Genomic DNA, 14204 nt, shown 5'->3' with positions numbered 1-14204 from the left:
TGAATAGTTTTTTTGCCAGCTCTGGGGGTGCCCCCCTCCATCTGTGTAACGGTGTCTGAGGGTACGACACCTCGCTGCCTCTCTTGGCTGTTCCTTTTTTAAGATTTTATTTATTAGAGAGAGACAGAGACAGAGCACAAGCAGGGGGCGAGGCAGAGGGAGAGGGAGAAACAGACTCCCCGCTGAGCAGGCAGCCCAACGTGGGGCTCGATCCCGGAACTCCAGGATCATGACCTGAGCCGAAGGCAGACACTTAACCAACTGAGCCACCCCAGCGCCAATTTGCTGTTTTTTTGGAAAGATTTTATTTATTTACTTATTTATCAGAGCGAGAAGGGGGAGGGGCAGAGGGAGAAGGAGAGAGAGTCTCCAGCAGACTCCCCACTGAATGTGGAGCCTGGGCTTGATCCCACAACCCTGAGATCATGCTCTGAGCTGAAATCAAGAGTCGGATGGTCAACCGAGTGAGCCACCCAGATGCCGCTGCCTCTCTTTGCTTCACCCTTCGTATCTTCCCCCTCCCCTTTCTTTCTTTCCAAACGAAGGTCGTGAACAGGGTTCCTTCTCAGCTGCCCTGTAAACAAGCACACCTTCTGCTTTGTCCGCAGTGACTCAGCCTGAAAGGGACATGGCAGCCACATCTCCCAGCCTGTCTCCCCCATTCACCCGTCCTTCTGTCCATCTGTCACCTCTCTGTACTGGGCTGCATGGCTCCCCAAATTCACTCAGAACTCATGATCTGTGCCTTTATTTGGAATTGGGTCTTCCTGGATGTAATCAGTTAAGGATTGAGATAAGGTTGTACTGGATTCGGGTGGTTCCTTAATCCAATGACCAGTGTCCTTATAATAAAAGGAGAGGACACAGAGAGACCCCAGAGGAGAAGGGCAGGGCCAAGGGAATCCTGTGGCCACCAGGACACTGGAAGAGACAAGGAGGGATTCCTCCCTGGAGTCTTGGGAGGGAGCGTGACCCCACCTGGATCTGCGACTTCTAGCCTCCCAAACAATGACAGAACACGGTTTCCACTGTTGGAAGCCGCCTTGTTTGTGGGAGTTTCTCAGGGCAGCTTTAGGAAACTGATACACTACTATCTGTGTACAGTCTATCATCTGTCTGTCACCTACCACCTTCATTGCTACCTCTGCCCACAAACTGTCCTTTAAAGCTGTGGTTCTTGACCCAGGCCTGGGTCCCATCCCCAGATCTCCTGATTCACTTGGTCTGGGGTGGGGCTCAGGCACTGGTGGTTTGTTAAAGCTCTCTCTTCTGTCCCTAAATCGCCTCTGGCTCGATCGTCCTGACATGACATTGGACCCGCCCAGATAATCCGGGGCGATCTCCCCCCAAATCCTCAACTTAACCGTATCTGCCAAATCCCTCTCACTACATAGGAAATATATCCACAGGCTTCCTTTTCCACGTATTAGGATGTGAACATCTCGGGGAGGGGGGCACATATTCAGCCTACCTCACCAAGTAAGAGAGGATTTTTGACATTTCCTGCTGAAGTTTGGGTGTATGCTTTAGGCCACCGCCCCGCCCATATCCATAAGATAGGACGACCTTCTTAGAATTTCACCCTGAGCTCATATCCTTCAGAAACGCTCTGTCCACGACGGAATATACAAACTGCTTCCTTTTTTGTGTTCCGTTTGTCAGAAAGCATAAATAATACTCCTCTGACCATCTATAAATAGGTGGGGGAAAAAACCTATCATGTTTTAAAAAATCGTTTTGATTTTTTTGTCAGTTGGTCAATGGTGACATCTCATGCTATTGCCCTCGCTGGGCAGAGGGAGCAGGAAGTGGGCTGCCAAGGGACACCAGGGCATACTTCAGGGGACAAACGGGCGAGTAAAGAACGTGAATGAGAATCCTATGTTCCCACCTGGCTACAAGCACCTGCCCCCATCTCCTGCCTGCAAAGTGGTTCTGTAGGAAGGAACACAGGAGCGCCTCCTCCGCCGCCCCAGGCTCAGCTACATGAGAGCATGTGCTCCTGGTTTCCACGGATGCATCAGAAGGAAAGCCTCTGCGTCCTGGGGCACTAGTGAGCAGAAGCTTGCCTTCCTCTAGCAGGGGCACCGGGAAGTCCTCAGTCGGACACCGATTCCAACGGATGCTTTCTGAGAAAGCAGGATGATTTTTACCAAAGACATTTTCCTTTGACTCAAGAAACGCACGTTAACGATCCGTCATGGATTTATTACTCATGTATTAATCTAACACCATCTTAAATTTTCTTGACACACCCACTTTATCAAAGTGCCATGAAATAAAATTCTTCTGTCCCTTCAAGTGCACCGACAGTGAGTGTGACATCCAATGCCCCCTGGATTCCTTGCGTGGCATCCAAGAATTTATTGAGTATCGTTAAGATACTGCAGGTTAAAGATTCACTTGGCACCAACTAACTGGTTGATTTCCACCAAAAATCTTGGGGTCTGGATAGATCTTCTGGCCTGGAATTTCTTCCTGAACCTAGGGCCGGTCATGAGCAACGCTGCTAGTGTTCCCAAGACTGACATTTCCTCTAAGAAGCAAGCGTTTTTGCAAGTTAGTCGCTGCGCGGGACATGAGAATAAAATGCATCCGTGTTCTCAATCGGTCTATAATCTAGCCAAAGGGATCTTTGTTCAGGAAACTCTGAACAAAGAAGAATTTCATCTCTCTCATCCTCGGGCTTCTCTTCCAGGAAATGAGGGGACTCGAAAAGATCATGAATTGGGTATCCCTGCCTTATGGTTCATAAACTATTTTCATATTTTTCTTAACTCTGATGTCCAACAACCTTACAAGGCAGGTGTTCCACAGGTGAGGAAGTAAATTAAGACGTTAAGCTACCAAGCTGAAGTTCAATGAGTGTTGGAGCCGCGGACTTGACCTGTGGACTTGACCCCTCAGTGAGAGGGTCTCCGAATCTCCCACCATGATGCAGAAGACAGCGACCGTTCTACTGAATTCTGTGATTCTGGGTTAGAATCCAAACTTTCTATTATTTCTGAGTGTTATGTGGGTACAGACTTTCCTGCAGTTTTTCACTATAATGAATAGAAATCAGGCAAAAGCAGCTGCCAGTCAAAAAGCTGAAATTAATCTCTGGTTGACTAAAAGAAAGTCACATCTTTTCAAAGTCAAAGCCCACATGGTCCATGGAAGGTTCTAGGGCATTTTCTGTTTCTCACATATGTCTATAGGTTGTGTTAACTGTCTACAAGCTCATCAAAGAAAGTCTTTCTGGGAAAGACAATTGAAGATTGCTTCTTGAAGACTGTGGGTAACAGGGCGCTTGAGGAATTTGAGGGACCTCTGTCTGACCCATGTGAAGGACTCCCCCCGTCAGTGCTGGAAAGCTTTTCCTCATCTCTGTGGTCCTCCCTGCACTGACAGGGCAGAAGGGCAGGATCCTCCTCTCCCTCGTTTCCGCAAGCCCCGGGTCCGTGGGTGTGGAGCAGAGCTCTCAGCAGCAACAAAGCCTCGATGCTTCTCTGCCCCGGGAACAGCTCTGGCTCTGGTCCAGAGGGCTCGCTGCTCTGTGGGCCGGGAAGTGGGAGTGTGGGTGGGCAGGAAAAGTGAGGTCAGCTTTCAGTGCAGTCGACCATCTCTGCTGAGCTGGCTAGACTGAGCGGCTGAATATTTGCAGGGAGATGTCCACGCCGGGAGACATTCAGTCTGGCCAGACCCAGATCACCCAGCCCAGGGCGTCGGGGTGGCACGGTCACAACATGGGGACGCGGATTCACAGCCAGGCACCAAATCTCTTTATCCCAGACAGATTCCCTTTGATCCCATTATCCATCAGGGGGAAAGGCACGAATCGGTCTGCTCTGGAGTTGGAGAGGAGCCACCAATTTACCCACGAAAATCTCAAGGTGGTGGCTCGCGTGAATCATCTTTAGACCACACCAACAACAACCCCCCCCACCCCCCACCACTTGCCCACAGGCTGGACTGTGAGCCCTTCTGTGCACTCTCAGAGCAAGCTGGGCATCTCTCACCACCACTGCATTCACCTCCCTGACGGATACTGAGCAGTTCACCTGCCTCGTCCCCGGATGACCTCAGGACCCAAGGCTGGAGCCCCAGCAAACCCCGCAGAGTGCCTGGCCCTTGATGAGAGCTTAATAAATATTTGTTATTATATACAGGGGATTCTTTCTCAACAAAGGTGGAAGAAGAGGAGTTTTATCCTTGAACCTGCTCACAAGCAGCATTTCGCCCCCACCCCGGCCCCCGCCCATACGAACTTGCCCAACACCGGGACTATTTCATACGAGAGCACCAGCTCCAGGCCCTTCTGTTCCAGCTCGTCAGCGCCGTGTGGCAGGGGAGTCTTCAGCTCACACCTGATCTGTGTGACAAGGGCTTTGGGGCCCGGGAAGGAGAAGCGGGAGTTGTCTGTGTAACACGAGACGTGGCTAGCGCACCCCGGGAGGTGTGGAAAATACGACCTGGGGAGAAGAATGTGCGCCCGAGCATTTGATTTATAGCAGCGAAAACCTACACTCTAGGAACTGACGCTTGGTTATATAAATCAGGCCGTACTCCAATAATGGATCATATTTATATAATGGCGTATTAGGCTACCATTTACGGTCAAATTTTAGAAAACTATATAATGGCATGGGAAAATGCAGCCAGTATATAAGTGAAAAGCAGATGACAAAATTAAACATCATCACAATTTCATGCACTGTGTTCCTATAAAATACCGGGAGGACATGCACCTGAGCGTTACAGAGTCCGTTTCTGGGTGAGGTTGATTTTTAAAGTCTTACTTATACTTTTTTGTATATTTTCTATGTTATTTGACAGTAACCCTATTACTCTTTGTAGTTTTCAAAATAATATATTTAAAATCTCAAACAGAGAAGGCACGTGATTCAGCAATGGAAGGGGGCAAGTGTATTCAGGCCCCGGATGGTTCTGTTCGAGCACTGGACCAGGAAGTCCTGTCCGGGGTGCCGCTGGCACATCATCAGACTTAGGCCACAACCCAGAACATTCCAGCCAAGAGTAAAGTGGCAGGTAGGCCCCTGGAGGTTAGGTAGGAGTGGTTTTCTTGGTATACCGTGCCTGAAAAGGCGCCAGATCTGGGAAAGATGTTGATAGGAGACCGCTCTGGGACGCGGGGAAAGTTGGGAGCTGCTAAGGCAGGGAAACCAGCTCCCCTGAGCGGGGGCTGGCTCCATCACCAACTGTGGGGCCGCAGGCCCTTTGATCGCCCCGTCTACAAAAGGAAGATCCAACAGCTGTCCTGCCTGCTCACAGGCCCCCCGTGAGGTTAAGTAAAATGATGTGCACACTGTATTTCGTAAACTCCAAAGCACCCACCCAGTAAATGAAACTGGGCGATCCAAGAATGCTAACTTCTTACGATAATGATCCAGGCTCCCCACGTTCCTCCAAGATACCAAGAGAAGCCATCTACACTCTAGAAAAGTCACCAGGATTTGGATCAGCCACACTGAACTCATTTTATCCTTCCCCGTACCTTTGCTCCATGTAACAAAAACGCTGTGTTCACTCAACTTGCTTCTTTTCTCTTCTGGACACATGGACAGACTGACTTTCCCTGCAGGAAGGGGAGGCCAAATGCCTAGACTCTCGCCACTGGAATGTGGTTCGAAATTATCTGTGCCCATTCCAGGCTGGGCCCCCCTATCCCCCCATGTCTCCCTGTGAGATTCTTGACAACTCATTCTCCCCTCATTTCTTGGCCACTTGTGCAAGATCTGGTGGCAGACTCTGAAGCCTCTTGAAAATGGTGACATGGAGACCAGTGGAAGGCCATGCACCAAACACCCAATACGGCAGGACCATGTGTTACACCAGCTAGCCTCCCTGACCGATACACCCCATGACCACGGCCGCCTCTCCATTTCGCAGTGACTATCAGTGCTTTCCGCTGCTTCCCGCATGTCTGATGCAGGGGACACAGACGCATATGGTAAACCCATCCCTTACCCAACAGAAAACTCACCCAAGAGAAATTAGACTTTTTTTTTTTTTTTTAGATGCCTTGGTAGATTTGGGACCTGCTCTCTTATTTCTTTAGGGAAACTTGGGAGTATGTGCTCATTTCAATAACTGCAAAGAGAAAATAAGAAAATGGGAAGACACTTTTGGTAACCTCATCCCAACATATTTAAAGTGAGTTGCAAATAGAAAAGGGTTATGGTCCTCCAGGCAGGAGAGGTTAGAAAGGGACTCTACACCTTTTCTAGAAGGTCCAGACAGTGGAAGCAGAGTGCTAGAGGGAACACTGGTCCCTCAGATATTTTCTCTTTATTGAGCAATGACCAGTGGGACCACATGAAGACATTAGGCTCTGAGTTGGGGCGTTCCCAGAAGGAAAAGAGCAAAGGCAGGAAGTGCTGCCCACTTCTCTGTTTTGACTCCAACCAAATTTACTCTAACTCATTCAGAGGCCACTTACCTGGTATGGGTACAGGGTGACCCCGTTGGTTCTCGACAGGGACCAGGTACCATCCAGGTACTGGTGAGCTTGGATGGCCACTGAGTTGAGGATGTTCCCATTGCTGGGACTGGTGGCCATCTGAAGACTGACCTTGGCCTGGTGGGTTGGGGACCCACTCTTCTTCTCGGCCCCATTGCTGACCCCGAGGCTGTTGGGTTTGCTGCTGTGCTTGTTGTTCACGAAAGCTGTGTAGTTGGAGGAGGCATAGGGGGCAGGCACAAAGGCCCACTCTCTGGGCTGCTGGAGCCCACCCACATGCCGGGACCCCACCAGGGTGGGCATGTTGGAGAGCGGTGGGGGCGAGCCAGGGGAGCCATCGTAATGCTCGCTGCTAGCTGCCTGTTCCAAGGTCAGCACCATCTGGATGGCCTCCTGCTTCAGCTGGTTCAGGTGTGTGGCACAAACATCACAGCGGTTGTCCTTGTCATTCCAGGCTTTCCGGATGGTGTTGGGGACCTGCAGCTTGTCGTGAATCACAGCCGAGAAAGCAGGGTCCTAGAGAACACACAAGCAAGAACACAGGAGAACCTGTCACTCAAGGCTGGTAAGTGCAATTCACATGTCTGGCTTATGAGTTAAGCCCTAAATGAAGTCAGAGTTGGACTGTCTGATAGACATTCAACAGAGATGGGCAGCCAGACTAGCAGGAGAACTTCTGCTGGACAAACAGAGTTGACGAATAGGATTATGATGGTGGAGACATTAAGGAATAACTTTTAAAAAGATCGCTAAGCCTCCTCCTCACCAGGAGAGTCAAATAAGAACATTCTGGATTCTTCCCCTTGCCTCCGCTAAAGAATTACAGCCATACCCGGCTCTCCCCAAGGTGTTCACCAAGAAGACACAAATGTCTGTGCAGGTGTGAGGGGTGCAGTCATTCTGGACTGAGGCATGTGGTCCCCTGGTTCCCTGTGACCCATGGAACATTGGTAATTGATAGAGATTCTATTCTAAGAAAGTCTTGGCCTCATTAGTACTGTGTGCTAAGTTCCACTGGAAGAAAGCCAAACTGAACAGATTCTAGACCAGAGACCCAGCCTGCTCCAACAGCCTAGCAAGCCCCGAAAATTCACTGGTTACCATTTGCTCATGGCAAGCTGGATGCATGTGTCTGATATCCTACCCGATTCAAAGAAAAATGTCTCCTTGGCAAACAGTCCAAGATGCTGTTCCCCACAAACTTCATCCACAGCAACTATTCAAAATTCCTTAGCTCAGAAACGCTTTTCTAAAAGAAATCAGAAACTGAGTTGAAGGAGGATGATTTCTTTCCTCTACTTTGTGTGATTTTTACAGGACAACAGGATTTCACAGGGAAATAAGCACTAGGAGTATTAACTGGTTACCAGAATATGCGGTTCTAGTTCCAGCTGTGCTACTAATTAGACGTGTGACCTTGGACAAGCTACTTAGCCTCACTGAGACCCTCATCTGTCACACGAGGCCATGGCCTCTCCTTGTTAGGTCCTTCCAGCTCCATGACTGGTCGTGGAGAAACTGGGACAAGAGGGTAGTTCTGTTTATTATATGAACAGAGCTCCATGCCACCTTGGGGGCCTGATCAAACTTCTGAGATCCAACATTTTTTTGCAAATAACGGACGAGGCTCATTTCTAGTCTTGTTTTCCTCTCGGACCTTAGAAGAACCCCCGCCCTTCTGAAACCCGCTGTCAGCTTTTATGGGGAAGCTCCTCAGGACTGAGTGGGGTTTGATGTGGGTAACAGAGGCCGTGTGGGGCAGCCGGGGCGGGCAGGAAGCCCAGCGGTGGGAGGACTGTCCGTAATTAGGATCCATCTTGATTATGGGCTACAGCATTTTGTTTTCCCTGTTTAAGTACCCTGAAGAGCTCCTTGGCATACACTGATTAATTGATTAATAAATCAAGAGGTCTCTTCCCACAGCAGCAGCGAGGAGTGGCTCAGGAGGCAGAAACTCAAGACGGTTGTCTGAAATGATGGGAAATACTAGGAGGTCAAGGTTGATCAAATCTGGTTGACAAAGTGATGGGAACCATATGAGACCTGCCTTGTGGCATCCTTCTCGCTGACAGCTGCTTTGCCCAGAGTCACATCGCAACTCAGAGCATGTGGCATCCAAACAGGCAGACAGGCCCCTCAGGGACCACGTTCGAGCAGACCGTCACTTCCGTTTTCACATAAGGAAACTGAGCTCCAAAAGGGTTAAAAGCTTGGACGACGCCCAGACTTCTCAACCACTAGCTCATGATTTTCAGAGCCAAAGAGTCATAGTCAACCGTGGACTCATATTTTTTTGCACAGACATATAAAGTTTTCACCTCATCCATCTAGGAAATGTTCATTTATTCAAAAGAAATTTATTTGAGCCTCCATATGCCAAGTTCCAGTTTCTTGATTTTGGGTTTTTGTTTTTTTTAAGATTTTATTTACTTACTTGAGAAAGAGAGAGAGAGAGAGAGAGCATAGCAGGCAGAGGGGCAGAGGGAGAGGGAGAAGCACACTCCCCATGAGCAGAGAGCCCAATATGGGGTTCAATCCCAGGACCCTGAGATCATGACCTGAGCCAAAGGCAGATGCTTAACTGACTGAGCCACCTGGTGCCCCGTGTCTCTTGTTTTTCCATATAACATTACATAATGAGAATTTTCCCTTATTAATAAATGTCATTTGAAAATGTGATTTTTAATGACCACACCGTATTTTAGCCTTTAGTTGTTTCAAAGGTCAATTACTCGCTCTCACGTTCCACTACATAGCTGGACATAGCGTAAGAAATCAGTGACTGGCACTCAGAGGCAATCCACAGCCCACGGTTTATGCTTCCAAGGCCCCAAACGATTTGGTGTCACGACGCCTTGAATTAATTGCTGATTTAGAATATTTGCATTAACTCATCATCAGGAAGAAGTGTCACAGTAAGGAGGCAGATATGAGACCAGTCCCATCCACACATCACAGTTTAGTTTAGATCCTTGTAGAATCTGGATTTAACTTGACATCTGCGCCGGGGAAAAAGGCCACATCTGTGGACAGAAATGGCATGAGCCCACGTCTAAGGATTCCTTTCCTCTTCGTTTTCACTGCCCTCCCTTGAAATAGTGCCTTCTTTACTCAGCCTACTGCTGTTTGCTGCTCAACTTCTAACGTTTAATAAATAATGTATGTTGGCCAGGCCCCACACCGGGCTGAGGGGCTAAGGTTGCTCGAACATAATTCCTGTCCTCTGTGAGTCCGCAGTCCAAGGGACTTTCTTGGTCCCTGGATGCCACCCTGGATGCCACCCCCAGCCCAGGACCAATCAACACCCACTGGGAGGACGCGTGGACCTCAGCGCTCCCCTCCCAGTTCCCAGGGCATCAACAAAATCATCCGTGAGCCCTGCCGTGGAGCCCAGCAGCATGATGATGGACGCAGCCACAGATGCCAGGAAGCAGCAAAGAGCCACTGGGGTCTCATCCAGAGGAAAGCTGAGACCGATGCTTGAAGGAGTATACAAGTCCTGGCTGACGTCAGAGGTGTTTCCGCAACTAAGCCACCCTCGATCCAAAGCCCTCTGCATGTTCTTATCCTCAAAAGGCCTCAGGAAGTCAAGAGATGAAGCTTGTGGAAACGAAAATCCTTTTCACCTGTTTGTCCATACATCATAAATATTTTAGTGCAACTCCAAACTCCAGAGAGGGATGGCCAACCGACGCGGCTTTCTGTACGCACTGGAATAAAGAGGACTCTGGTTCAGGGGAGGGGCGTCCTCACCAGGGGGGCGTGCGTGTGCCAAGCGTTCCTGTCACACACGCACAGAGGACTGCAGGCCCCAGGGGACAGATGACGGGAGCGTCCTCCGGGTCGGCTGGCACCCAAAGAAACCTGGACCCAGGGAGGGAACGAAGTAAGGCCCCAGTCTGGCTTGCTGCCTTGCGTAGGGGCTTCACAGAAGCCCCTAGGGTCCAGTCCTGGCTCATCTTGTGACCTCAGGAAACAATCATGGAAACAGCAAGAATCGGGCCCAAGCTGAGTCTCTATCTTTAAAGTCCTAATTTTCACTCACGTACGAAAATGGGCTATTGGTTTTTGGGACACATTTTTTTTTTTTAAGATTTTATTTATTTATTCGACAGAGATAGAGACAGCCAGCGAGAGAGGGAACACAAGCAGGGGGAGTGGGAGAGGAAGAAGCAGGCTCATAGCGGAGGAGCCTGATGTGGGGCTCGATCCCACAACGCCAGGATCACGCCCTGAGCCGAAGGCAGACGCTTAACCGCTGTGCCACCCAGGCGCCCCATGGGGCCACACTTTCAACCTGAACTTTGAAGTTTAAGGGTTCTGAGCCCCAAACATTCGCACCTCTCAGAAATAATAACAAAATTATTTGTCCTTCCACGTCTGCCACGGTGAGGAATTCCAGAAAACACTTAGGAATCTGGTCACGTTCCTTAGAAGGAGGGCTAAGGGAAAAGTGAAGCCCATGTTCAGACACCTTATCTGCCCCCCGCCCCCGGCGACTGCTAGGAAGGAACACAGAAAATTCCATAAGATGGTTTTCTGACCCCTTTATAAAAGCTCTTCTACTTCTTCCAGGGGCCTTTCGGGAAAAGGGACGTCCTGCCACGTCCCCTAAGCATCTCTTAGACCAGTGACTCTCTCCAGGTTGACCCCGCTGTCTTCTGGCACACGGATCTAAGAAATTACGACGAAGTCTCTCCTCCCCAGGCACAGGCATCCAAGCCCATGGCTCCAAGAGCCACCTATACCCCGGTGACCAGGAATTCTCTCCCTGTTCCTACTGGCCTTTCTCCTGAGCTCTGAACCTTATAGTTCAGGCCCCCTCTGGAAAACACCACCCAGATAAATACTCTTCAGACCGACAATTCAAAATTAATTTTATTTTCCCCCAAACCTATTTGTATTCCAACAGTCACTGTCAAAGTTTAAATAGTATTCTTATCCATTCTGGCTCGCAGGCTAGAAATCTAGAACCTTCCTTGTCTCCTCCTTTCCCCACCAGTCCAGTGGCCAAAGGTAGATGATACCTTCTAAAAGCTCTTGCCTGTCCCTCCGCTCCATGCCGCTGCCACGATAAAGCTCTTAGCCCTTCTCACATCACTGTGGTCTCCCCGATTCTAGCCTTGACCTTGAACCTGCTTCCCCCAAAACGATTTTACTCAAATGCAGATCCAGTGGTGCCACTGACCCTGCTTTCCTATGCCTGCACTCTAGGTGCGATCTCACTTCTGTGACTATTTGTGGAACTCTTTCTCTGTAAGATCGTCAGCTCCTTGAAAGGAAATGCTCTTTCTTTCCATCTTTAATTCCCCCCGTGTCTAGAACAGTGCCTACTACATAGTAAGGCCTGGACGAATATTTGTGAGATAAATAAGAGAATGAAAATAACTCAAGCAAGGCAAAAACAGCCAAGTAACAAAGCTGGTCTGTGCCCACCTTTCGTTCATTTTGTCTAAGTGACCTAGTCGCCTATTAGACAATTCTTCCAAATCGAATGTGATTAGAGTTTTCCAACCGTATTTGTGCTACCTGGCTTGAAAAGCCTAGTGTGGGTCAACCACAACCCGGATGTCCTCCTTTGACCTGACTCTTCCTTAAACTATTAGAATATATTCTCCATTCTCTTGCCTCAATACACAATCTCTCTTTTTCCTAAGTTGCCAGAAAACTAATGTTTATATGCAAAGCCTTTTTTTTTTTTTTTTACCATCAGACCAGCTCATTGGCAGGAAAACATGGGAAACCTACATAAAGGAGTATTCCAGATCATCAGGACACGCCTGGTGTCGCAGGGCTGGACCCCCAGCGAGCAGGGGGCATGCCTATTGTCCAAGAGCAGGGGCCCAGCTTTCAGCACGTGAGGCAGGGCTGCTCACGAGAGCGCAGACTGTGGCGTGAGAGCAGGGATGCCGGGATTAGCGCCCAAGCAGACCATGTGCTAATGGTCCTCCTTGCTTTCTGTCCCATTTCATCCTCTGCTCAGCCATAAAGGCTAATGCTGCTTTTGAGGACAAGGGTGTTGGTTTTTTCCATGTAATTTTAGACAGAAGTGTGCTTTGACCGTGTTCCTCCCAAGACTCTAGGGCGGCAAGGAAGGCAACAGCTGGGGTCCACGTCCAGCGTGTGTCATACACATTCCTGTTGGTGTTTGCTTCTGGTTTATTATTCTAGACGCCTCTAGTGACAAGCTCATCAAAACTGAAGCTGTTCTTCAAAGGCAGATTCTTTCCACTTTGTTCCTAAAACTTTCTTCCTCCATAAATGCTGTCCCATGAGCCCCGGGATGGCGGGGGGTACTCTGAGAATGCTGTTTTGTTCCCCACAGCAAGCAGCTTCCCAGAAGATCAATGGCATCCCCCTCACACTCCTCAGCCTCTTTCCAGCCAGGGTTTGCGTTCCCGCCCCCTGCCCACCTCCCGAAGCACTGCTCATCGGCGTGCCTTCTTCCTCAGGCACCTGTGTCCGCACAGCAGCTCTGCCCCAAAGGCAGGTGCCCATGTTAATGATTCTCTTTTCTGAATGCAAACAGCAAAACGGAAAGTTTGCCAACCTCCAGATAGCCGACCTCAGGTGCACGAACCCAGAACACAAACACTCTCGTTCAAATATTTGACTCAAACGTCCCTCAGAGAAGTGGTATTTTTTTTTCCCACCTCGGTAATTTCAGAAAAAGAAAGAGCAAGATAATCTGACCCCATCTTAATTAGCCACGGGCAGAAGGGAGAATTTAAATATCTGAAACCTAAGGATGCTCCCAAAATGCCAACGGCTGGATGTAACTTCTTCCTCAGGGCGATGCGGCCCCCATGCTCGCCAGCCCCCGACCTGCACACCTCACTTCCCATGCATGCTTGATGGTACTCGGAAGGTCAAGGGGGTGCATCCGGTCCCGACAGCCCACGGTCCTTCCCAAGTGAGACTCTACTCGCCCAGCCGTCTTGTTGAATCCGCCCAGACAAGTGACCAACAGCTAAACATCAGTGTTCTTTACTGCTCTTGTTCATAGGGTCCCCAGACCCCCAGACAGGCCATCCGACTCCCCTGGAGGGAAGCCAGGGAACAAATCAGACCATGACAAGTGATGCCATCTCACTGGCCTGGGTGGTGGAGAGTGACCCCTTCGTGGGGGCTGCTGTTCTCACTAACGCCATGCAAGCTGAAGAGGGTCGGAGTGGTCCCCTATGTTCGGCACAAGGACACAAGGCTCGTTCTGCGAAGTTAGGGGCTTGCGAGAGGGAGGGAGGCAGAGAGATGTGAAAGAGCAGACAGGGAGTGCTATCATTAGAGCTCCTTCTAGGCGAGGCCTAAAAGCCAAAACAATGACAGCAGGGACCGGAGACGGCAACCAGCAACTCAGCCAGGCCCCGAAATCTCCGAAAAATCTCCGGTGGCCAGCACACCTGCTTCGTTCACGTGAAACCTCCCTCCAGCCTACGAGGCTCGTCTGAACACAAGGCTTGTCATCTCCCTTCCTCATCTGCATTGTGAGCCACGGGCGCTCTGCTCCGTAACGACGATCACACCTGGACACGGATCCCAGCGTGCGAGCAAGAATGAACGGAAAGGCATGTGAGGTAATGAGCTCAGAGAAGCCAAAAAAACCTGCCACAGGAAGAAATGTTAAGTGTCAGACCAAAGTTGTTCTACATAAGAAACCAAATTAACCCGGGATGTAGCGCCTGGGCCCCGCCGAAGCAACCCCGCTCTGCATTAGGGCAGGGAGACTGGGGGGGGGGGGGGG

The 14204-nt window shown here is 49.8% G+C and overlaps 1 protein-coding gene across 1 annotated transcript in view; it reads right to left on the bottom strand.

The window, feature by feature from the left end:
• The window catches only part of KIF26B (kinesin family member 26B), a 415089-nt gene that overhangs the window by 246816 nt on the left and 154069 nt on the right, over positions 1-14204 (bottom strand). The window contains exon 3 of the mRNA XM_040634490.1: positions 6443-6979. Within this exon, the coding sequence (XP_040490424.1) occupies positions 6443-6979 (537 nt within the window). The remainder of the gene's footprint in view (positions 1-6442; positions 6980-14204) is intronic.

This window comes from Ursus maritimus, unplaced genomic scaffold (assembly GCF_017311325.1).
Source record: "Ursus maritimus isolate PB19 unplaced genomic scaffold, ASM1731132v1 scaffold_2, whole genome shotgun sequence".
In the NCBI taxonomy this organism is placed as follows: domain Eukaryota; kingdom Metazoa; phylum Chordata; class Mammalia; order Carnivora; family Ursidae; genus Ursus; species Ursus maritimus.
Note: the sequence above shows the minus strand (reverse complement) of the source record. Positions and strands in the feature narration are given on the sequence as shown.